We start from the raw sequence: 24,854 nt of genomic DNA, 5'->3' as shown, positions 1-24,854 counted from the left end.
TCCTGAAAAATAGCCAAGAATCTGTTTGAGTATGAGGGTGTCATGCCATAAGTATGGTCAAGGGGCTTAGACCTCATTTGAAATTGTGTCCGAGGTCATTAATATTCATTTCAAGGTACTTAGGTACTTTCTACTGTTTTTGATGCGAACGTCTGAGAGTTTTTTTTACATTTGTACAATAGTCTGTAGTTAGAAGCTCTCAATCCAGATTTTAGAATAAATCCTCAACTTTAGATCCCCTGGTTTGGCAGAAATTGTTACAGGATATGTTTAAAGGAAAATTTTGAGGACGGATGGGCAATCACCCTATCACAATAGCTCACGCTGAGCACTCTGCTACGGTGAGCTTAAAATCAACAAGCTTAAAAATCATGATAAGTCTCCCATAAACAAGGGCAAACTATGTATAAGTTTCATGCCCATACACCGGTATGTCAAACCTTTTGCTAGCATCGTAAATCACTGATAAGATGCACTTTTTTCCCTCCGATTTCCAATAAAAAAAATGCCTACTTCTTATCAACAGTATTTATGGTAACTAACTACACAGGTTCACAGAAAAGCTTTGCTTGAAATATGTGGTACCATTCTAGCCATTGTCTGGATTTTTGGAGAGTTTAAAAATAATGATTTTAACCCTTGACCCAAAAATCAATAAAGGCTATTTGCCAATAAATTTCAAAATTGAAGGTCAAACTATTCTCTAGATCTTGGCGAGACAGCCAAGTAAAATGCCAACAAACTGACCTTCATGAATCTGGTTAAAGCCTTACACCCTTTCAAAACATTTTTAAAGGGTGCCCATAATAAAAACGGAAGTACAAGGAAAATATTTATTTAGCACATCTGACTTGTATATAGTTAATGTCACATTGCACAGACAAAAAGCACTTTAAAACCATTATACCACACTATAAAAAATGATGAAGAACATATTATACGGTTTATTGCTTGTTACAAGCAAATTCATATCTGTTAAAATGGTATATTTCATGATCATGAACATAACAACCTCAACAAGTTTAAAGATTACAAATAAATCCTTTGATTTGAAGCATGAGCTTCATGATCTTGTTTGTATAATGCAAAATGGCGATGCACTATTGACCAAACAATTAATATTTTAAGCAATTTGCTACATATTAGAAATTCAGGAAAACTTTTTATTGTATAAACTTTTCTAACAATTTGCAAAAAAGTAAGTAAATATAAATGTCTGAGATTATGATGCCTGTAGTGTGGTGGTGAGAGACTGTGTCCATGAGTAGCACAGAAGGGGGTGTGGGACACATCCTGAATGCCCATGTGAGCTTTATGGTGTCAGGCGTTTGGGGTCGCGAGGGAACAGTGACGTCTTCCGGATGTTGTGAAGACCCAGGTACAGCATCGTGACACGCTCCAGACCTGGAAACATACATTGCTCAGTTCTGAGACATATTTGGCAAATGTGCATATTTAAAAACATTCTAAGGAAAACACTAAGTTTAACAAAAAATAAATCAGCCAACCAACAACATAATATGAGTAGAATCCTGAACTATAATTATGTTGGGTGACAAGTAACAAATATCTGGTGCTAAATTTATCCGTATTCAAAGTGAAAGTAGACCTATTTTAATTAAATGAGAATAATTTCTAGACAACAATTACTAAGTCAGAATAGAGATACAAGTTATCCTCACCTATACCACCGCCAGCATGAGGGGGTGCTCCATACTTGAAGGCATCAATGTAACCTTCTATAGTCTTCACATCTGGAGGCAGAGCGCAGAATTAGTTTACACATGTTTTCACAAAGAATCACAGTCAACTGTTTACATGTATCCAGTAATTAAGTGTTTCAGGGTTCACAGTTTAATACTCCATTTTATGACTAAGGAAATATAATAAACATGACTGTGTCTTCATATGAAATGAAATATTAACCAAGATACATGTAATTAACATATGTTACATTAATTTTGTTCCAATCTATTTGTGTTTGAAACTTATTTAACCATTATAACTTTGCCGAAATTGATTGACAAGTCAAATTTTATTTAGCAAGGCAATTTAGGTAAGTAGCCTTTCACGTTGGATGTTAGCAGGATCTGTCCGAAGACTTACAAGTATTACCCAAAAACAACCAACTTTCCATAGATGTTCTACTGACCTATGCCATGGACTTTGGCTCTCTCCGCGAGGAACACGGCATCATGGATTCTCTGGGCACCAGACATGATCTCCTCCCCTCGCATGAAGAAATCATACGAGTTTGACCATTTCTGAAATTAGAGAGTTAACTTACAAAGGGGGCTCCGAGAGAGCTACTTAGAGTACAATATTACTAATACAGTTGAACACCGTTAATCCGAAATCGTAGGGACCCAACAAATTACTTCGGAATAGCGGTGTTTTGGATTAACAATTTTCCGCAAATGACAGCCTTCGCGAATTAGGGTCTGACATTGTCATTAGGGTCTGACACTCTTACATTGTCACTATGGTCTAACACTCTTACATTGCCACTAAGGTCTAACACTCTTACATTGCCACTATGGTCTGACACTTACATTGTCACTTGGGTCTGACACTCTTACATTGTCACTATGGTCTAACACTCTTACATTGCCACTAAGGTCTAACATTCTTACATTGCCACTAAGGTCTGACACTCTTACATTGTCATTAGGGTCTGACACTCTTACATTGTCACTAAGGTCTGACACTCTTACATTGCCACTAAGGTCTGACACTCTTACATTGTCATTAGGGTCTGGCACTCTTACACTGTCACTATGGTCTGGCACTCTTACATTGTCATTAGGGTCTGGCACTCTTACATTGTCATTAGGGTCTGGCACTCTTACATTAACACTAAGGTCTGACACTCTTACATTGTCACTATGGTCTGGCACTCTTACATTGTCATTAGGGTCTGGCACTCTTACATTGTCATTAGGGTCTGGCACTCTTACATTAACACTAAGGTCTGACACTCTTACATTGTCACTATGGTCTAACACTCTTACATTGCCACTAAGGTCTAACACTCTTACATTGCCACTATGGTCTGACACTCTTACATTGTCACTTGGATCTGACACTCTTACATTGTCACTATGGTCTAACACTCTTACATTGCCACTAAGGTCTAACACTCTTACATTGCCACTAAGGTCTGACACTCTTACATTGCCACTATTGTCTGACACTTTTACATTGTCACTAAGGTCTGACACTCTTACATTGTCATTAGGGTCTGGCACTCTTACATTGTCATTAGGGTCTGGCACTCTTACATTGTCATTAGGGTCTGGCACTCGTTCATTGTCATTAGGGTCTGGCACTCGTTCATTGTCATTAGGGTCTGACACTCTTACATTGTCACTTAGGTCTGACACAATTACATTGTCACTAAGGTCTGGCACTCTTACATTGCCACTAAGGTCTGACACTCTTACATTGTCACTTAGGTCTGACACAATTACATTGTCACTAAGGTCTGGCACTCTTACATTGCCACTAAGGTCTAACACTCTTACATTGTCACTTAGGTCTGACACAATTACATTGTCACTAAGGTCTGGCACTCTTACATTGCCACTAAGGTCTGAGAATCTTACATTGTCATTAGGGTCTGACACTCTTACATTGTCACTTAGGTCTGACCCAATTACATTGTCACAAGGGTCTGGCACTCTTACACTGTCACTATGGTCTGGCACTCTTACATTGTCACTATGGTCTGGCACTCTTACATTGTCACTTGGGTCTGGCATTCTTAAATTGTCACTAGGGTCTGGCACTCTTACATTGCCACTAGGGTCCGGCACTCTTTCTTGCACTGTCACTATGGTCTGGCAATCTTACATTGTCATCAGGGTCTTATGAACTTACATTGTTCCTAGGGTCGGGCACTCTTACAATTTCACAATGGTTTTGCTTGTCACTTTTGTCTGGCACTTTAACATTTTCACTAGGGTAAGGCAGACTTACATTGTCACTTTGGTTTAAGACACTTATTTTTTCACTATGGTCTTGCATACTTACATTGTCACTAGGATCTGGCATCGTGTAAAAGGGCCTCACAGCCAGAGGAAACTTGTCCAGGATATAGAAGTCTGTGTCATACTGAAATTGTATGGTAAATGTACATAGTTTTACATGAGCACTGTTTATGAACAGCTTTTTATTTTTCCGAGTCATTCAAGAAACACTTTGAATTTTGTCCCTTGTTAGCTTAAAAACACAATGAACAAATACTTATCAAAGGCTTGCTTAAACTTTATGTACATGTATATTCTGTGTACTTAGAAGAGATGTAATAAATCATAATTTTGCATTATATGAAAGGATATTTAATACTAATTGCTTTAATTTTTATTAATTTATGGCACAAACATGCTTATTATTACAATAATAAGCAATCTTAATTTAAGATTTCGAAAAATCCATCTGTAACTGTGAAAATATATAGACGGTGCAATATCTTAGACATAGTTTTTTGCTGTCCTTAATACACCTTTCCCAAAGCTATACTCTACCTTTGCTTTGACAAGCCGACCAAGGAGTTTTTCATTGGGTGTACTTAAGTCTTCATCATCTGCCATCTCTATTCCAGCCTCACGTAACATAGCAATACCCTCTTTGTACTCTAATCGAAGGCTATAATACACCAAACAAGGAGGTCACATTATACTATTACATTAGGAAATGAGACTTTCTCTTTTTCTCCCAACAATGCAAAACTCTTACGTTCTAGATAGACTACACAATTAATAGAGATTATGAAAAATCAACATTATTTCTTATTCAAGTGTATAATTGTTAAACTGCCTTATGGAATTCAATAATTGGTTCTTCAATTGGCATTTCAAGGACCCATTTCTCCGATAAAAAAAGGCAATTCTGTACTAATAAACATAAATAACAAGGTTGTACAATTTTATTAGAGTCATTATAATAAAGCTTGGTATTAGATGATAATTAAATTAAATAGATATAATTATGCCTTAGAGAATTGACTGCAGAGGAGCTTAAAATACCTTGGTTCTAGGAATTTGAATGGTTCAGCTGGGTACTGTCTGTTAACTGTCTCAATTTCTTCACAATATCTGAAACATAAATGGTAGAAATTTTCCATAATCTTTTATTTAAGATGCATGCGAAAAGTTTTAAATGCAATGTAACTACAATACAAGAAATAGAAAAGGAGAGTACCTAGGAGAGATATATATGCATTTGGCTGTATCCTTATCAATGTTATATGTATAATTATGTTTTGTAATATTGTTTGAAAATGTGCGAGTAAAAACAGTTTAAACAAAATGCAGCAAAAACGTGACAAAAGTTGAAGTTAATTATGACCATGTAGATCGAATCTATCTAAGAAGTAACGACTATTTCCAACAGACAAAGTAACAAACTAGTATCAACCTGTCTCTAAGGCCTTTAAATATTGCAACAAACAGCTGGTCCAGTACATCAAGGACCTCGTGGTAGTGATAGTTGAAGCACATCTCCATGTCTACACCCACAAACTCCGTCAGGTGACGATGGGTGTTTGAGTCCTCCGCTCGGAATACTGGAACAATATCATGACGCTTTGAAAGGCATAGAGTGGTAGGAGAATTTCTGTTATGAGGCCAACAATAAGTCCAATCATACAGCTGTAATTGAATTCTTTAATTCACATTAGTATCTTCAATTGCACTGACACCATGAGATAACATCATCATATGTTTTCAATACAAAGCTAGTGTGATAAACTTTGATGTGACATTATATCAAATGATATTCTACTTTTAAAAGTAGAATATCACATTTGTGGCATTTACTAAAGCTATTTTTATCAATTTCAGGAAACTTGTTGAATGAATTCTGTTTTAAATGACCATACATGTAACATGCTCCATGTAATATGCTTCATTTGTCAAATTAAAAAAAAACTAGTTTTTTAGCTAATGGGAACAGTAAGAAAGATTTCAGACTTGATGCCAACCTTTGTTTTGATATGCAAATTGAGACCCAAAAAAACAAACGGATAAAATTGAGACATTGTAATTCAAATTGAAATGACCTCCTACATTAAGTCTACAGAGACACCTAATTGTGTATTTATAAAGACATGGCCAGAAATATCTCCTTCTAGTCCATACACTTATATCGTCATAAATGTCAGTGTATCTATTCTTGTCCCTACCTCGCCTTACAGTATTGACTTCTACTAACTCCATAGAGATGCCTATATGTTTGTACAGCTAGGGAGATTCAGTCAACTACATTTTCCCCTTCAACTTCATATACTTATTTACAAATGAATATACTAGATGTGAGCATAAACATTCTCATCCCTACCTCCTCCAACAGTGTAGACCTTCTCAAAGTCTGCTGATATACACATCTGCTTGTACAGCTGTGGGGACTGGGCAAGAAACGCCTTCCCCTTGAAATATGTCACCTCAAATACGTTAGCCCCGCCCTCAGATGCACCTGTCATTGAAACATGTTAAACATATTTTTTTGTCAAATAACTAAACATTTCAAAACTCCAATTTGAACAAACAATTATTTAAAGGAACAATCTTTAAATCCTAAGTTATGTAAGAAAAGTGATTATAAATATGAATTGGATAGAGAGTATGAGGCTCACAATTTTGACTATTGATTGATATTTGCCCATAAGGTTATTATCAGCAAAAACATAAATGCCCATTTTTAAGGACAAATTGAAGTTTTGATTATTTTTATATTTAAATAAAGGGCAATGAATCTAATGGTACAGATCCTATCTCGACAAAGCATGTTCATGCACCACTGCACTATTCTTGTACACACATTATGTAAGTTTCACTGATACCTGTCTGTAAGTTCTTTATAAATGGCTCCATATGGCCATATTCTAGTTTTTTCACTAATTAAAGGGAAATAACTCTTGTTTATTCACCAGATACATATGAATCTTGAGCAAACACACTAAGTTACTGGTATACAAAATTCTTGTAAGTTTCATTAATTTCTGTTATAGCTCAGAATCATGGCCAATATTCAGCTTTTTCTTCAGTACTTAAATAAAGGGCAATATTTCTTTTGATACTGACCTAATTAATTCTGTATATAAGTAGATTGCTCTTGGACACTGAATACAGGTTTGACTGTATAGTTATATATGTTTCACATAATTTCCATCAGTATCCGTCAATTATTCACATAGTAATGGCTCAGAACACACCAATTTTAACTTTTTCCCTCTCTAGGGGAATCTGAGTGGGCACCAAAACACAATGGATTAACACATTTCACATATGTCTCATTTATTTGTGTTGATTAGTTACACAGTTCTGGCTCAGGACAGACACATTTAAGCTTATTTCATTTAATAAAGGGCAATAACTGTTTTATTACTCCCCAGATCCAGATGAACCTTGCATGTGCACCAACACAAGTTAAAAAATTTGCTTTATGTTTCAGTGCAGCATAACTAAGCATAATATTTCATTCAAAAAGGCTTCTAAAAAAACAACAGACCTGAGATGATTTTGGGAGTGTGTATCTCTACAAATCCCTTGCCATCTAGGAATTGTCTGAAGAGTTTACATACACCAGCCTCGAGACGGAATATTGCCTGGTTGGCTGTGGTGCGTAGGTCAATAACGCGATTGTCCAGCCTCGTCTCCTGGCTTACTGTGGCCAAGGCCTGAAAGAAAAATTGTTTATTCTGAAAATAAAAGCTTGGCAATCTTTCATCTGAATTTGACAAAGCAGTAGGTTGTTAATAGTAACTAGCAAAGGGAATTTATACAGTATCTATGAATGACAATTTTAGTACAAGATTTCACGAACCTATGACCAACATCGAGTGTTTGTTCCTATTTCAAACAGATGCAGTTTAACAAATTATTATAATACAAACCCACTTCACCCTGTTCTACTTACATCATCGGTACCCTCCGGCCTGGAAGCATCCTCTACCAGCAATGGTAACCGTGGTGAAGCTGAACTCACGATCCAAACCTACAATATAAAGAAGGGGGTTAGCTTACAATACATGTACTTTCTTTTAGGAATTTAAATCAGCATTAAATATGTACGGAAAACGGGAGATCAAAATTATGTCAGACAATTTTCCTTCCTTCACTGGAAAAACAATGTGATCTTTTTAATGAAAACTGACTGAAAGACTGAGATGAAGATGCAACTGATCTAATTTGAAAACCGACATTCTCCAAAGTGCAAACAAAATATAAAATTTACTGCATAGAAAAATGCAAGAACATCCTGGGTTTTAGCCTGAGTTATGGAAAGGTGCTGCATCCTGTCCTCCTTAGGTAGCCCTTTTTTTTCTCATGTCTTGAAGACTGCATATAACAATTCCCATAAAGTCTTAAACCACTTAAAAAAAAAAAACAGCTTTCATTTAATTATAGACTTAGTTTGAGATTTGTCAACTCCCATTTCATCGGCTATATTGCAACATGGAACACCTAAATTTATTTATATTAATTACTATCACTCTTTCTTCTTTAATTAAAATCTATGTTTGGCAGACATTTTTATTATCCACTGTACTCAGTCCCATATCACAATAGGTTCTATAAAGGTTCACACAATTACTCAATATATACATAGTAAAACGTTCAAGTTGACTGATTTACTCGATAGATGTCATAACAGTGGTAGCTTAACAACTACGCATTAGGGTTGTTGCGTTTGACAAGAGGTCACATAATTAAGTTAAATTAAAGTTTAAAAACCCCTGGGAATATTTAGAACGGTTGTTCAAGGCAGGTAGTCGCTTGTAAAAGGTCGTTGGAAAGACATGTTTCACTGTACTTCCATTAAATATAATTTCTTACATTTTCTATCAATTTTTTTTTTTTTTTTTTACATTTTCTATCAAATTTATAATAATGTTCAAACTCTTCACAGCCCGAAACAAAGTGCCGTTTCCACCCTCAGCACTTTGTCTATTTTGTACAGCATCCTTTTTAAAACCTGGCTGAAACCCTTATCCTATCAACCAACGGAAATCATGTGCCAAGCACGTGGAGATTTCGCAGATCGCAGTTTCGGATATTTTTTTATTCAAAAATGAAAAACCACAAATTCAAGTACCCACGAAAAATGTAAATTTCCTGAAAACCACAAAATTTCATGCCAATGAATATAAATGATTTCACAGTAGCCTCCATACCTGTTCAGCGTGAAGTTCGACATCCTGCTGAGTACAGGACTCCACTTTCTTGGATACTGTGCGCACATAACCCTCCACATCTATGATTGACTCTTTATTCACACTGAAATAGTGTTTTATACATACATAAGTACACTTACGGTGACTATACAGAAATGTGATAGTACCATGCATGATGTTTACACAATGAGGTTTCTAATGCATATTATTACAAGTTGTTATCTTTGTTGTTATGAGAATTTCCACAAAGCCCAGGTGATATGAATCACCTCAATATTATAAAATAACAATACAGTGTATTTTGAGCAATTAATTTCCCGGGTAGTGCATTGGTTTGTGCCCTGGCTTCTCACCAATACTACCAGGCCTGGGTGCATGTGAGTTTGGATGGTAGTCACCGAGCACAACAAGTGGGTTTTCTCAGGGATCTCCGTTTCCCCCCACAACAAAAGACCACACTCTTGCGCAACATCTTGCCAACGAGAGTGACTTAGCATAAGTAAATATAACTTTCTTCATAGTTGTTGTAAAATAAATACAGTTTGAACTAACTTAAATTCCCGATGTGATATTTTAAGAAATCAAATCCTTTCAAAATAATAATAATCTAAAATAGTAAGGGATTATGTAAAAATATATATGATAACAAGAGCTGTCACAGTATGTGACGAATGCCCCCGAATGTGACATTGACAAACGAACAAGGTCAGTACATGAAAAGTTGATCTTGCCTTTACGTGTCAAATACATATGGCAAGTTATTTTAAATTGCCTCTAAACATAAAAAAATACCACCCATACTTGACAACCTACACTGTTATGTCCTTATATTCAGAATTCCCTTGTGAATAAACACTAAGTGTATCTTTCACCTTAGAGGTAAGGACATGGGTCTTGCACACGACATGTCGTCTTCGTATGTGGAACACATGTAGCAAGTTATTTTAAAATCTGTCCATACAAGGGAAAGTTACAGCCCGGACACAACAACCTATACTCTATGTCCTTATATGCAGCACTCCATTGTGAATAAACCCTAAGTGTGACCTTGACCTTTGAGGTAGGGATACAGGTCTTGCACGCGACACGTTGTCTTGGTATGTGGAACACATGTGGCAAGTTATTTTAAAATTTGTCCATACAAGTGAAAGTTACAGCCCGGACACGACAACCTATACTCTATGTCCTTATATGCAGCACTCCATTGTGAATAAACACTATGTGTGACCTTGACCTTTGAGGCAGGGACACGGGTCTTGCACGCGACACGTCGTCTTGGTATGTGGAACACATGTGGCAAGTTATTTTAAAATCTGTCCATACAAGAGAAAGTTACAGCCCGGACACGACAACCTATACTCTATGTCCTTATATGCAGCACTCCATTGTGAATAAACACTAAGTGTGACCTTGACCTTTGAGGTAGGGACACGGGTCTTGCACGTGACACGTCGTCTTGGTATGTGGAACACATGTGGCAAGTTATTTAAAAATCTGTCCATACAAGAGAAAGTTACAGCCCGGACACGAAAACCTATACTCTATGTCCTTATATGCAGCACTCCATTGTGAATAAACACTAAGTGTGACCTTGACCTTTGAGGTAGGGACACGGGTCTTGCACGTGACACGTCGTCTTGGTATGTGGAACACATGTGGCAAGTTATTTAAAAATCTGTCCATACAAGGGAAAGTTACAGCCCGGACACGACAACCTATACTCTATGTCCTTATATGCAGCACTCCATTGTGAATAAACACTAAGTGTGACCTTGACCTTTGAGGTAGGGACACGGGTCTTGCACGTGACACGTCGTCTTGGTATGTGGAACACATGTGGCAAGTTATTTAAAAATCTGTCCATACAAGGGAAAGTTACAGCCCGGACACGACAACCTATACTCTATGTCCTTATATGCAGCACTCCATTGTAAATAAAAACTAAGTGTGACCTTGACCTTTGAGGTAGGGACACGGGTCTTGCACGCGACACGTCGTCTTGGTATGTGGAACACATGTGGCAAGTTATTTTAAAATCTGTCCATACAAGGGAAAGTTACAGCCCGGACACGACAACCTATATTCTATGTCCTTATATGCAGCACTCCATTGTGAATAAACACTAAGTGTGACCTTGACCTTTGAGGTAGGGACACGGGTTTTGCACGCGACACGTTGTCTTGGTATGTGGAACACATTTGGTAAGTTATTTTAAAATCTGTCCATACAAGGGAAAGTTACAGCCCGGACACGACAACCTATACTCGATGTCCTTATATGCAGCACTCCATTGTGAATAAACACTAAGTGTGACCTTGACCTTTGAGGTAGGGACACGGGTCTTGCACGCAACATGTCGTCTTGGTATGTGGAACACATGTGGCAGGTTATTTTAAAATCTGTCCATACAAGAGAAAGTTACAGCCCGGACACGACAACCTATACTCTATGTCCTTATATGCAGCACTCCATTGTGAATAAACACTAAGTGTGACCTTGACCTTTGAGGTAGGGACACCGGTCTTGCACGCGACACGTCGTCTTGGTATGTGGAACACATGTGGCAAGTTATTTTAAAATCTGTCCATACAAGGGAAAGTTACAGCCCGGACACGACAACCTATATTCTATGTCCTTATATGCAGCACTCCATTGTGAATAAACACTAATTGTGACCTTGACCTTTGAGGTAGGGACACGAATCTTGCACGCGACACGTCGTCTTGGTATGTGGTACACATGTGGCAAGTTATTTTAAAATCTGTCCATACAAGGGAAAGTTACAGCCCGGACACGACAACCTATACTCTATGTCCTTATATGCAGCACTCCATTGTGAATAAACACTAAGTGTGACCTTGACCTTTGAGGTAGGGACACGGGTCTTGCACGCGACACGTCGTCTTGGTATGTGGAACACATGTGGCAAGTTATTTTAAAATCTGTCCATACAAGGGAAAGTTACAGCCCGGACACGACAACCTATATTCTATGTCCTTATATGCAGCACTCCATTGTGAATAAACACTAATTGTGACCTTGACCTTTGAGGTAGGGACACGGATCTTGCACGCGACACGTCGTCTTGGTATGTGGTACACATGTGGCAAGTTATTTTAAAATCTGTCCATACAAGAGAAAGTTACAGCCCGGACACGACAACCTAAACTCTATGTCATTATATGCAGCACTCCATTGTGAATAAACACTAAGTGTGACCTTGACCTTTGAGGTAGGGACACGGGTCTTGCACGCGACACGTCGTCTTGGTATGTGGAACACATGTGGCAAGTTATTTTAAAATCTGTCCATACAAGGGAAAGTTACAGCCCGGACACGACAACCTATATTCTATGTCCTTATATGCAGCACTCCATTGTGAATAAACGTTAAGTGTGACCTTGACCTTTGAGGTAGGGACACGAGTCTTGCACGCCACACGTTGTCTTGGTATGTGGAACACATGTGGCAAGTTATTTTAAAATCTGTCCATACAAGGGGAAGTTACAGAGCCGGACGGACGGACGGACGGACGGACGGACGGTGCGATTTTAATATGCCCACCTTCGGGGGCATAAAATTAGGTACATGTATATAACTTACCCAGCTACAAATTTGATCATCTGTTTGCTGACTCTTTCTCCTACAGACACGAGTGCCTGCACCGTCCATTTCTGCTGTCTTAACACAAAGAAACATTGCTTGCCTGAAAGAGTTACACATCAAAATGAGAAATTATTGGTCATTAAAACTGAACAAATAGTTTCATCGATATCGCACAAACTTTTAAACATACTCATACTATGTAACACAATACTTATATTTATAAACTATTGTAATTATTTTGTGTACATCTTAAAAGCCTTTTAAGAGCATGATCCGAGTTTGGGTTTTGTAAGAAACCAATTTATGTCATAAAATCAGTTTATCCCACATGTCCATTTCAGTTACAAACCCAAACAAACTCCACCTCACTCTAACCTTTGCTTCTACTGGTTTGTAGACGAGCCCGTACCCAGACTTTCTGGTCAGCCAGGGTGGGTGTCAGCTCCTGGAGGGGGTATATCTTTCGCTCAATTCTTTCCTGGGACTGGATCAGAGGCAGAGTGCCGTAACAGCCCTCCGATATGTCCTTCTCATCTGCAACACTTTGCTGTAATTTAAAATAAGGATGGTTTTAATTCAGAAACTTGGAGGGTGTAAATCGTCATTCCTGAGACTGGATAAACAAGAGGACCAAGACCGCCCTATATCACTCACCTGATTGGACAAGGGGTTCTTTAGTTATTGATCGGACAACATATTGGACGCTGCCTGCCCAAACGCTTGCCCCAACAAAAACAATTACTCTTACAATATTTAAGTTATATTTATATACCTTGCTACAAAAGAGAACATTGTTACTGTGAATAAATTTATTTACGGTAGTTTGAAGTTGACATTATTATCTTCAATGATTGTTAAACAATTAAATAATTGTAAAAAAAAGAAAAAAGGAGAAAGAGAAAAAAAAAATTGAGTCAGAAAAATTCTGTGAAAATATTTTGAAATTGGGCCAATGAATTCTGAAGAAAAGATTTTCAAAATTTTCGATAAAAACTAGCTCCGCCCCTGGCAGCCATGTTTTTTTTATGAATCCCAATGGGGTGAAGGAATTCGATATATGGTCACCTACAGAACATTTTTGTGAGATAAAATAAAGGCACGTATTCCGAAATTTTCAAAGCTTTCCATATAGACAAAATCATAGTGAAAAGTAGCCCGCTTCCTGGCAGCCTTAGAGGGTCACCTTAGGAACACTACTTAATTATTTTAAAATCGCAATGGCGGATTCTGAGAAGAAGATTTTTTAAAGGTTTCCATACAGACATATATCAAAAAGTAGCCCCGCCCCCTTGGGGGGGATGTTTTTTTACGAATGAACATGGGGTAGAGAATTTGATACAGGGCTACCATATTATATCATGCATAGGACGCACTTTTTTACCCCCAATTCTCGTCTTAATAATTGCCTGCGTCCTTTCTATGCTATTAGAATTTCATCTGTTTTTTTCCAAGTCCATTTCAGGTCGAAAATATCGGACCGGGGAAGAACGTGGTAATAGTTAAGTATCTGTATTGCGTCACCGAAGAGAACAACTGACATGGGTAAAATCACGCAAGTTTACACACGCAGAAATATATTGAATGTTTACTTTAAACTGATTTATTGAGAAACGGAAAATCGGGAAAGGAGGTAAATATCAATTAATCGTGTTCGTGATTTTAATGTTTCAATATTTTACAAAACATTTTGTTGTATTTTACTGTTTTACAAAAATAATAAAGGAATGTGCATAACGCAAAGTAGCATTATTGTCACTATCAAATCTTTTCAGATGTGCGAAGGTGTGAAAAACACCCGCTGTCTGTCATTAGAAAAACATCAATAGAACAAACTATTGCGATGGTAATAACATATGGTTGTTTGTTCGCACTTTACCCGTCGTGCCTTCCGCTGGCAAGGATAATTACCGACACTCATTAATTACGCCTGACATGCTTTCTTCCGCGCAGCGACAAGCCTTATCAAAACAATCATCAGTTTTGACGATAAACCGTTTTGCAACGGTTGACTGTCATTCAGAAGGCATGTCGGAACTATTGCAACGGTTGCAACGGTTGACTGTCAGTCAGAAGGCGTGTCGGGACTACTACAGCGTTTGTACAAGTCTTATAATATGCGTGAATGTTCTCAAAATGTCAAGACTTATATCATTGTTGTGTACACTAAATAACCATAATTTTCGAAATACACAAGACAGTTATCGAAATATGCCTTATATACATAGTATTTTTTTTACTTCAATATATGTTATAAATACTTTACCAACCTAAATTTTTCGGCTCCGATTTTAACATTTTTCCGCTGCGTCCTATCTTATATATTAAAGGGTTTTACCCATTTGTTCAACTATTTTTTTGCCTGCGTCCTATCTATGCTAGCGTCCTATACATGATATAATACGGTATGTTAGGAACATTTCTGTGATTTTATTTTAGTGGTTTTGGCGAAGAAGATGTTTGAAGGAAAATTTTGACGACGGACAGACGACAGACATACACTCTATCACAATAGCTCACACTTAGTACTTTGTGCTTAGGTGAGCTTAAACAAAAATCCTTAAATATATTTTACATGACTTTTGTACACTATAATCATGAATCATAGAATACTGCTGTACTTTGAATACTTACAAAAATACAAAAACATGATCACCATTTTCACAATCGACTGATTTTACTCTACTTCTCTGTTTTTAATGACTTTCATTCATCCATGGAAAATGCTCTATGGCTTACGTAAGTACAGAAAACACAACTGAGATAGTATTGCATCAGATATCAAACAGAAAATATTGATATTATTTCTATATTTCTATATTAACTGTTAGTACAAACAGACATTTTTGACAATCTGCATGATTCTGATATTTTTAAGGGAAAAAGCAGTAAAGGAATTTTGTGACATTAAAATGGATCATTTTACTACATGGTTATGAAACCTTGATTATAATGCAAGAAAATTTACATGGGGCTCAAACATACACAGTTTCACAACCCTATTCATGTAAATGGCCGATAATTTTATTCAAGAAGTAATTAATAAATCCACATGTGTTGTGTATGTCAGTATATACAGTAAGTACTTGCACAGGAAAAGCCACTTCACTGATAGAAACATAATTCATGAACAGCTTGAGTTATTTCAATTCCTTATCATTACATGAGCTCAATATGCATTGATTTTATTACCTAATTTTTTTACATGACAATGACTCATGCACAAACAATATTTCTATAATTGATGTTTTTTTTATTACTGACTTAACATGTAATCGTCTGAGAAAGGATGATTCAATGAACCAACCATAAACTCACATTTTATGTGAATCAATTATACTTTCCTCGGTGATTAAACTTGTAATCCCCCAGCTTTTGACAAAAATTCAAAATTTAATAACAAAATATTTTTTTTAAATATTTCTGCAACAACTGTTTCAGTCAGTACATCATTATTTTGCCCAGTTTCATGCAGGTTACTGCATTTCCAATTCACAGTTTCATTTCACTTACAATTTACTATCATGATATTAAGTACCTCATTTTCTTTGCTGTCCTGTTTCTTGTACTGGGCCTTCTTGGCAGCCTTCTCTGCTTCCTTCTGCTGCTTCTTCAGTGCTTTCTTTGAGGTCACATTCTCCCCTTCTCTGTAAAATGAGGATTCTTTAAAGGAAGCTAAGACTGACAGTATAATTCCTAGATATTGCACCAAGATGAAGTAGATGGTAATGTTCTTTCATATATTTTTTACTTGATCAAGGGGCCTAACTCAGTGACCAAAAGAGTCAGAGTTATGAGTCTTGCTACACATGCGTACATTGTCACTGGTGATGTTTGAACTAAAACTTGTGTAAAGGTCTTGAATGATTCTTGAGCTATGACGAAGGTAAGAGATTTTGGAGAAAGCCAAGTGACAACAACCATGATGCTAACAAAAACACCAAGGCTATGACCAAACATAAGCTTTTCTTTGCAAAACAGATATTCTAAAAGTCTTAATCTTCCCTTTTCCATTATTTACAGCAAAACTTGTTGGTTAATCATTTAAAAAGCATGACCACCATTCCTTTTGCACTAAAGACTAAAAAGGTCAGTTTGTACTGCTCTAACAGTTTTGAGCTTATAGACTCAAGAGGTTATTTGTATGCTATTTTCAAATTCCCTTGTCTTTTAATTACCTGTTAATTATGAAAGCGCAACCCCTAGCTTGAGTTTAAAATTGCTGATTTTTAATCCTCTATTTAAACAATTCTTTACAAAATGTATATGCTAGAGGGTGGGGTAGGAGGGGTTAGTGGTTAGACTTAAAGGCATAAAAATAGTGGCAGACCAACTGTAAGGTCACTCTGCACCCCAAATAACTAGGCTTACAGTTTTCAGCATAGTTCAGTAGTTCTAAACTGAGCACAGACAACTTACTTTTATTGATGCATATTTTAAACACTTGATTCTACCTTCCCTTTAAGGGTTAAGGGCGGTGTTTATTTTTCGACAGTTCCCTTTCAAACTATAAATATTCACACTCAGTTTCTTTAAAAAATTGTAGCATATAAGTTAAATTCTAGTTAATATTTGTGTTTTAGCTAGATATCCAGTTGTCCAGTAAGCACAATTGCATCCTAATAATTTTGGCGCATGTGAGTTTGGTTGGTGGTCTCCAAGCCACATTGTGGATTTTCACCAGATGCTCTGGTTTGCCCAAAGCACAAAACCACATACTAACAAAACATTGTGCCAAAGAATGTGGATAATATTATCTTTTAATAACTTGTTTTATAATGATGATTTATCATTGTTGAAAAAATATGTTTTAACATTTAACAATGAAAAAGCGCTTAAAAATTAATGTCATGATCTGAAATGTACCAATTTACAGACACTTGGCATCAACATTAGTATCACTTAAAATGGACAACCCTGATAGCCTAGTGGTATAATCACCATGTCGGATCCCAGGTATCAATCCCTGACTGCATCATACCAAAGATGTTAAAAATGGTACCAGTAACTCCTTTCCCTGCGCACAGTGTTACATGTTAGTATTGGGAAATTTGGAGTGCTTAGTTCTTGTTAAAACTCCGGAAATTTGTAGACCAGCTGACCAAGAAGCTCTGTTGGTAAGAGCACTGTGCTAGTGTTTCGGCATTTATGGGTTCAGGCACCACACCAGGCATGCTTTTCCCCCCAGGTTTTCTACAGAATCTAGGTGTCTTTACAAAGAGCTTGCCTAGAGATTGCACCGGTAACTTTAGTAATTCACTCTTTTTTTCAAGTAAACTTACAATCAAAACTTCAACTTGAATTTGCATTCTTGGTTTCTGACACTCAATTGCTATGCGCTAATTGGTAAACAAATGAACAACAGACCCTCGATCAATTAACAATATATAAGACCACACCAAAAAGAGTACCCCCATCAATTAACACATCATTGTTAAATCAAAGGCCAATAATTTTACTGATTGGAAAGATGATTGTTCCTTGTATTTTACACCTAATGCCAATTTATTATGGGAGGAGTTGGGGAGAGGCAGGAACACGGTGCGGAACACGATTGGATGATGCTTCGAGCGAAATACTCCCAATCATGCCTTCTGACGATCAGCCAACCATCACGATAGCAGCCAAGCATGCGATTATACTGCAATCACCCCTTCTTACTATAGGCCAACTATTACGATTCTTAGCTGTGTATTGTCAATATTGATTTCTGCTTTGATTAGGCCCATCGCTGCTGGGATTAAGACATGCCTGTCGGTAATTAGCCTCCCCTTGGGAAGGCACGTCGGGCCCGACAAGCCATAAAGGCCTGGTGGAAACACTAAGTAAAGTGGTGCAGCCCTTCAAAATGCCCTGCTAAAATGTTATTGTCATTAGAAAGACTTCACTGATTTTAAGTACTTTTGAAAAATATCTTGCTTCATCCTTGCATCATGCTCCATGTGCTAACATACCCCACCCACAACATTTCCACAAGCTGTCAAAACTATTTTCTCTTCAAATTGCAACAAAGAACATGACAAAATAAATACGGTTACCCTTTCGCTTCCATTTTAATAAACTGATTTATTTTATAGCAAACCGATTAACTAAAACAATTTATTTTTTGAGAAAAACTTTATTATTTATTCTAGAAATGTGTTCATGCCTAGCTTGTTTACTTCTACACCGACTTCCGGTTTTGATTCAATCCCAGAATGCACTGTAAAAATTGTCAACAATAAAAGTTACCTCCCTTCCATTCAAATTTCATTCAAAGGGGAGATTACTCTATAGTTTGTCAATAAAAATTATGGAAGGTGCAGAGACGAATGCTGTGCAATGTTGACTGTACAATTTACAAGATTTCCCCATGTACATGTACTTTAGGCCTGTTTGTTTCGATGTAAGATGCCAAGTTCCTCCCGTCGGAAGCAGTCGAAACCTCAGCATGTTTCAAGTAAGTATAAATTTAGATGAAATTCGTGAATGAAAATTGAGATTGGAATTTTTGCTATTTTGCATGCATGCATGCAATTACGCACGCGCATGATTAAATTTTGTAATCGCTACTGCTCCACATCACGGCGACGGTTAAGTGTATATTTTCAAAGGATTTAATTTAAGCTTTTAATAGTTGTATCCGGTTTATTTATTTTTACCAAAAAAGTTATCAGAATTTGGAAAAGGAGATATTGTATACTGTATATACATAATAGTAATACAGTATTATTATTCATAAACAATTTGGTGTACTGCCTGTGGTCGCAGTCATATGATAGGGACTTAAACAGAGTATGATTCCTGAACCTGTTATTTCAAAGATTTAATGAGACCTGGGAAGTAAACTTGAACATATTTTGCAATGCGTTATTTTTATACCAATGTAACCTGGACATCTCTGACTCAAGAGAATTTACAAAATCGACTGTTCCATGGGTTGGATAGGATGGATGGGATTGCCTTTTTGATTTGAAAACTAAATTTTCCCTCACAGCCCATTTGTTTTTCCAGTCCAGTTAAAAATTTAAAAACAAACTTCTTCGGCATAAATTTGGGTCGAAAAGTGTAATCTGTGATGGGCTAAAATGTATGACTGCTAGAACACTAGCATGGCACTCTACCAACTGATCTAACTGGTTCTAACCCAAACACACCTACAGTACCCCAATTAACCTATTTAGGCAGCAGTGTTCTCAAAAAGAACCAGCTGCCAGCCAAAATAGTCAGTTCAAATGACAATTTGGCCACTTCAAATTTGGAGAAATAAGTGAGTTTAAAGTTGAATAAGTAGAAGCTGGTTGATTACTTTACTATCTGAGACGGTTCAACCGAAACTTATTGAGAACACTGAGGCAGAATCAGGCACACCTGCCTTTTACTCCTGACTCCACTATGTTAAACTGTACCCTGTGTGGCGCTAAATTCCAGGACCACCAGAACAAGTACTGGCTTGGCTTTCTATTGACTGAGCTGTATGAGCATCTGGTTCTTACCATTAAACACAACACACCTCACCCATTAATCTTTCGAGCAGATCCATACTCCTGCCTTTAACTTCTGAAAACAGTAAAGTAAACCTGTGAGGTTATGTGTGCCACGTGCGAGGCTCAAACCCACAACCATTGGAACATAAGCATTACACTCAACCAACTGAGCTAACCAAGCGCCTGGTTCTGACCCACCTACACTACAACACTTATGTAGTCAAAGGTTTAAAAAGAAGTGGTCATTATGAACAAAAGCCATGCATATGTAAAATTACTTTCATGGGTTGCTCAACTTCAGGATTTTGTAAAGCAGGGCAAATTAAAATTTTGATGCCAAGCATAAATAATTTATAACATATATATATTATTTGTAAAGGATATTATAGGATGGATCCGTTTGTTAAATATTAATCTGTTACATGTAACAATATGACCGAATACTTGTTTAACTACATGTAAACCAAAATGTGGTCCGAACATACGGTAAAGTAATACAGAGTACTGAAACGTTGAGAAACAAATTTCTTTTGGCATCCTGATCATTTTACTCATTATCTAATTATTATATAACATGGAATAGTTTTTGTTTATGTTTGTCATTTTATAGATTTCTGTTGTATCTTCTACGTTGCTTATTCATCGTGATAAAAGCAATCTTTCATCAAACAACTAAATGGAAAAGCATTTCAAGGTTTCCTCCTGCATTAACCACAGTTTGAATTATTCATTGGTAAAGCATTTTCGTAATAGTACTTTGGTTTTTATTGACACAACTGACTAATTTGAAACTGTAAATGCAAAGTATGAAAAACTCCCCTGGGGCTCTTCTTGCATTGTAAACCATTGTAATATACGTGAAAATTGGAGTGACCTGTTTAAACACAGATTAAATCAGGCATGCACACACATGAGCGCTCAAGGTATTTTACAATTGCATGACCATAGGACTGCGTAACTTACTTAAACTTGAAAAGGCCTTCTATAAATACATGAAGATAAATTGAATGGGTAGATTTTATTACAATTCAAAATGGGTTATCCATACTTAGCATTCCCGTATTATAAAGCTTCATCATGCATTGTAAAGATTTGGTTAACATCATGTGTGGGTTGAAGATCCTTGGTTGTATTTTGCACGAGTATCACAACATTTGAAACAAAACAAATAAGGCAGAAAAAACAAACAAAAATAATACCATATTTCGTATAATTTTTTTTTTTTTTTTAAGTTTTCAGTTTTCTTTTGATTGAAATTATTTTTGTGTTAGGTGTTTAGGGGCATTTTCGAGTGGGTTTGTTTATATTCAGGAATGAAAATTAAATAAAATGTTGATTAAGGGATCTTGTAAACTTCTTATTATCCAACTAGTTAATTGACGGAAAATGATAGCTTTATCTAATTTACCTAAAACAAAACAAAACTCAAATGTTTACAAGTTCTGCTGCTATTATAAAGTTTGTTTAATGCCCATCAGGTATACATTGTACGTCCCAAGTGGTAGAGACAAAGTAAATGCCTAAAGACCAGGCAGTACAGGGTTGGAATACTGTGGCGAACAAAAACATCTCTTTAATTTCTTCTCTAGTTTTCTTCAGCTATTATTTATACCTATGATTATTTCTACCAATTTTCTTACCCAAAAATGAATATAAAATTTCAGAAATATTTTTTATTTGATAACAATAAAAAATGAAGCTTATGGTCCCTTATTTCTTCAATTAATCCATAAAAAGACCTTCACTAGACAAGATTGATTTCCCTTTAAACAATATGTATTCTTGTATACTAATTTGTAATATTGACTTAAAAGTAATAGCATTGTTTTGACAAAAAAATGATGCTATGGTAAAGTATTGTTTGTAATAGGGAAGGGCAAACAATTCTTTTAAATATTACCAATTTGAATGAAACGTAAATGCACTTTAATAATTGCATGATATGAAAACAATCGGGTAAAACCCTGCAATATTCTTTTAAATATTGCCAATTTGAATTAAACGTAAATGCACTTCAATAATTGCATGATATGAAAACAATCGGGTAAAACCCTACAATTTGCAACTGTATCTGTTTGACAATATACATGAAGATTTGTGTGGTAAGCTTTTGAATTGTTATGGAGTTGACAGTGGTTATAGTCACCCGCTAACCTTTGAATGCATAAGCATGATTATGGCCATACAAAGGCCACACTGCGTAATCAGTATTCAGTTTCGTGTCCAATAATGGAAAATGTTGAATAACAGGTTTTATTGATAAAAGATTGTGAAGGCATTTTGTTGGTAGAGTGTAAAATGCACTGTGCCTGACCTATTTGTTCAATCAATGGTAGAGTAAATAAAACGTGGGATCTATACAATGGTGTGAAAGTTCGCCTGTTTAGGTGGGGAATGCACTTTGTTAGCCTGACAAATTATGCGTGATCGAAGTATCGCTATGGCTAATGAGATCTTTTGAAAACCTGTTTGAATATAAAAGTGTCCCATATTTTTAATTACTATCATCCTTTCCTGTTTATTGTTGCATTTCATTTTTGAAATGTTTACTTGCACTTACATTCATTTATGAATGGTAAATGAATGGAAACCTGACAGGTTTTCCATGCCATTTATTCAGCCTTTCCTTTTCCTCCCATTTATGTTTGCTGAAAGTTTCATGCATTTCAATGTTACATGGAGTTATTGGATGATTGAACCAAATGTTGCAGTTGGTCTTTACAACAATTAAGTCAGCATGCTGGGCACAGATTGGCACAAACATTATTGTTTAGAAGTCCAAAAATAAATGCTTACTTTCTTAGTGTTATGCGCGAAATGCCTCTACAGTAGCCAGCGTGCATGTGTGATCTTTCAATAACCCACTTTATGAAACAAATTACTGATTAAGTAGCAAGTTGGCAGTTGTTTTCTTCAGGGGGTTCTAAATAATTAAATGTGAATCCTACAAGGGATCCCATTGGTGGAGGCATGAGTGAAGACGATGTTTTTTGTTACAGACTGACTAATACACCATTAAAGGGACTGTACTCCGTATGATGAAATTGCAAAAAAAAAAAATTGTCAAAAAACTGACATAAACTTGGTATCGATGTGTACATGCATTGAAACGTACTAACTGAAGTACCATATAGTTTACAATTAATATTTTGCGCAGTTTTTTCGTATTTTTCCATTAAAAAAGATTACTTGGTATGTCTTCCTAGTAGAATTCATTCCTTATGCGTGATTGGCTAGTCGATATTATCATATGATATTACCAAGTTAGGTATATAGCTTAAATATTCCAACCATTTAGAGAAAGCCTTCGTAGCACAGTGGAGTGCAATTTTGGCGGCACCAGTTTGAACCCGGCCTCCGACTCGATTTTTTTTTTTACATTTTGGTAAAAAAAAAATACAATTATGATATCAGAGAGTAAAACATTTAATTCAAAACTTGTCCTGAGATTTGTTACAGAAAAAAATAAATTGATGCCAATCTGGTGTACAGTCCCTTTAAAGTGACCCTCTTATTTAAAATCAATACATATTCATGTATAACAAGCATACCGGTAAATTTTGAGTGATGCACCTTTAATTACTTACTGAATAATGCATTTATGGAAAATAATAATTAATGATAACAAGATTGTAACCACATATTAAATAGCTAAAAGTGCAAAAATATTAAATGATTGGTGAGAGCTAAAAGATTAAGTGTGATCTGCTATAGTATCATAAGGTAGAAATACCATGTTTTCTGCACTTTTCTTTCAAATTAAACACAATATCCTTCATAAGAACCATTGCGTCATTTGATCATCCTTTCAAGGATATATCAAAACATTTGTATTAATTGAAGTTAAACTTATTTGGGAGTAAGAGTGCAACTTTAAGGGTATGCTATCTGTACATGGTCATACTGTTCTGTATTATTCTGAATTTCACATGTAAAATTACCAGTATCTTACTTTGAAAAAAATGTATTTTCTTATTAAGTAAAGTATTCATAAATTTCTTTAATCTTTAAATAATGTTCAAAATTTTAAAGCTTATTGATTAAGAGAATGTTTCAAGTTTTTATCTGTGAAGTAATCCTGGCAATACAATCTCAACATACAAGATAACGGCAGTGTGAAGCCATCCCTGTGTTGGCCGTGGTGGTCAGTATGGTCATCGTAATGCACGATGGTTGTGGAGATAACCTCCGAGCCTCCTGGGTCACCAGTGTCATGTGCGTTATTGGGCACGATCTCAGTGTTTGGTAATCAAAGATTACCGTGAGAACTTCGCTATCTGGCCACCTCCTCCTTGAACATGTGGTGCAAAATTCGGCATTCTGAGTTCAACAGGTCTAATAAAAACCTTATTTAGAATGTTTGTGTAATAATGCCAGGATATAAGTACATGAAACCCGGCCATTACTTGATGGCAGCCATTTGTGGATAGTCTTTAATTAGCCTGGCATCTGTGAAAATATAAATAATTATAACAAAATTAAATGCATGGAAATTAATTGACACCAACAGTATAGGACATTATATAATAAAAGTTAAATGCATCGTCAAAATTTTGCCTTATCATGTAAATGGAATATTGGACAAACTTCAATTTATCTTCTTATACCAT

General features: G+C 36.2%; 2 protein-coding genes across 3 annotated transcripts in view; one reads left to right on the top strand and one right to left on the bottom strand.

Moving 5' to 3' along the window:
- Positions 1-819: 819 nt before the first annotated feature.
- LOC128235231 (aspartate--tRNA ligase, cytoplasmic-like) lies at positions 820-18,966 on the bottom strand. The gene is made up of 15 exons (XM_052950010.1): positions 18,817-18,966; positions 16,317-16,425; positions 13,157-13,328; positions 12,779-12,881; positions 9,176-9,278; positions 7,918-7,995; positions 7,510-7,678; positions 6,340-6,474; positions 5,419-5,566; positions 5,028-5,096; positions 4,527-4,647; positions 4,033-4,113; positions 2,153-2,264; positions 1,683-1,754; positions 820-1,404 (listed from the first exon to the last, which is right to left on the bottom strand). The coding sequence occupies exons 1-15, from the start codon at positions 18,828-18,830 to the stop codon at positions 1,313-1,315; spliced, it is 1,578 nt and encodes a 525-aa protein (XP_052805970.1). The 5' UTR covers positions 18,831-18,966; the 3' UTR covers positions 820-1,312.
- Positions 18,967-19,078: 112 nt separating this feature from the next.
- Positions 19,079-24,854, top strand: part of LOC128234656 (zinc finger protein 236-like) — a 29,458-nt gene continuing 23,682 nt past the window's right edge. For both annotated transcript variants that reach the window (XM_052949028.1, XM_052949026.1), the window contains exon 1: positions 19,079-19,217. In XM_052949028.1, coding sequence (XP_052804988.1) covers positions 19,169-19,217 — 49 coding nt within the window. In that variant the 5' untranslated portion in view covers positions 19,079-19,168. The remainder of the gene's footprint in view (positions 19,218-24,854) is intronic.

Source organism: Mya arenaria, chromosome 5 (genome assembly GCF_026914265.1).
Source record: "Mya arenaria isolate MELC-2E11 chromosome 5, ASM2691426v1".
Classification (NCBI taxonomy): domain Eukaryota; kingdom Metazoa; phylum Mollusca; class Bivalvia; order Myida; family Myidae; genus Mya; species Mya arenaria.
The sequence above is the reverse complement of the archived record's forward strand: the minus strand, read 5'-3'. Positions and strand labels throughout refer to the sequence as shown.

What these genes read in the sequence shown, in the direction of transcription:
- LOC128235231 (XM_052950010.1), bottom strand. An exon ending in TTTAAAGGCCTTAGAGACAG is followed by an intron (nt 5,097 to 5,418) that starts GTTGATACTAGT and finishes TTTATGTTTCAG; the next exon opens with ATATTGTGAAGAAATTGAGA. An exon ending in GTCGGCTTGTCAAAGCAAAG is followed by an intron (nt 4,114 to 4,526) that starts GTAGAGTATAGC and finishes ATACAATTTCAG; the next exon opens with TATGACACAGACTTCTATAT.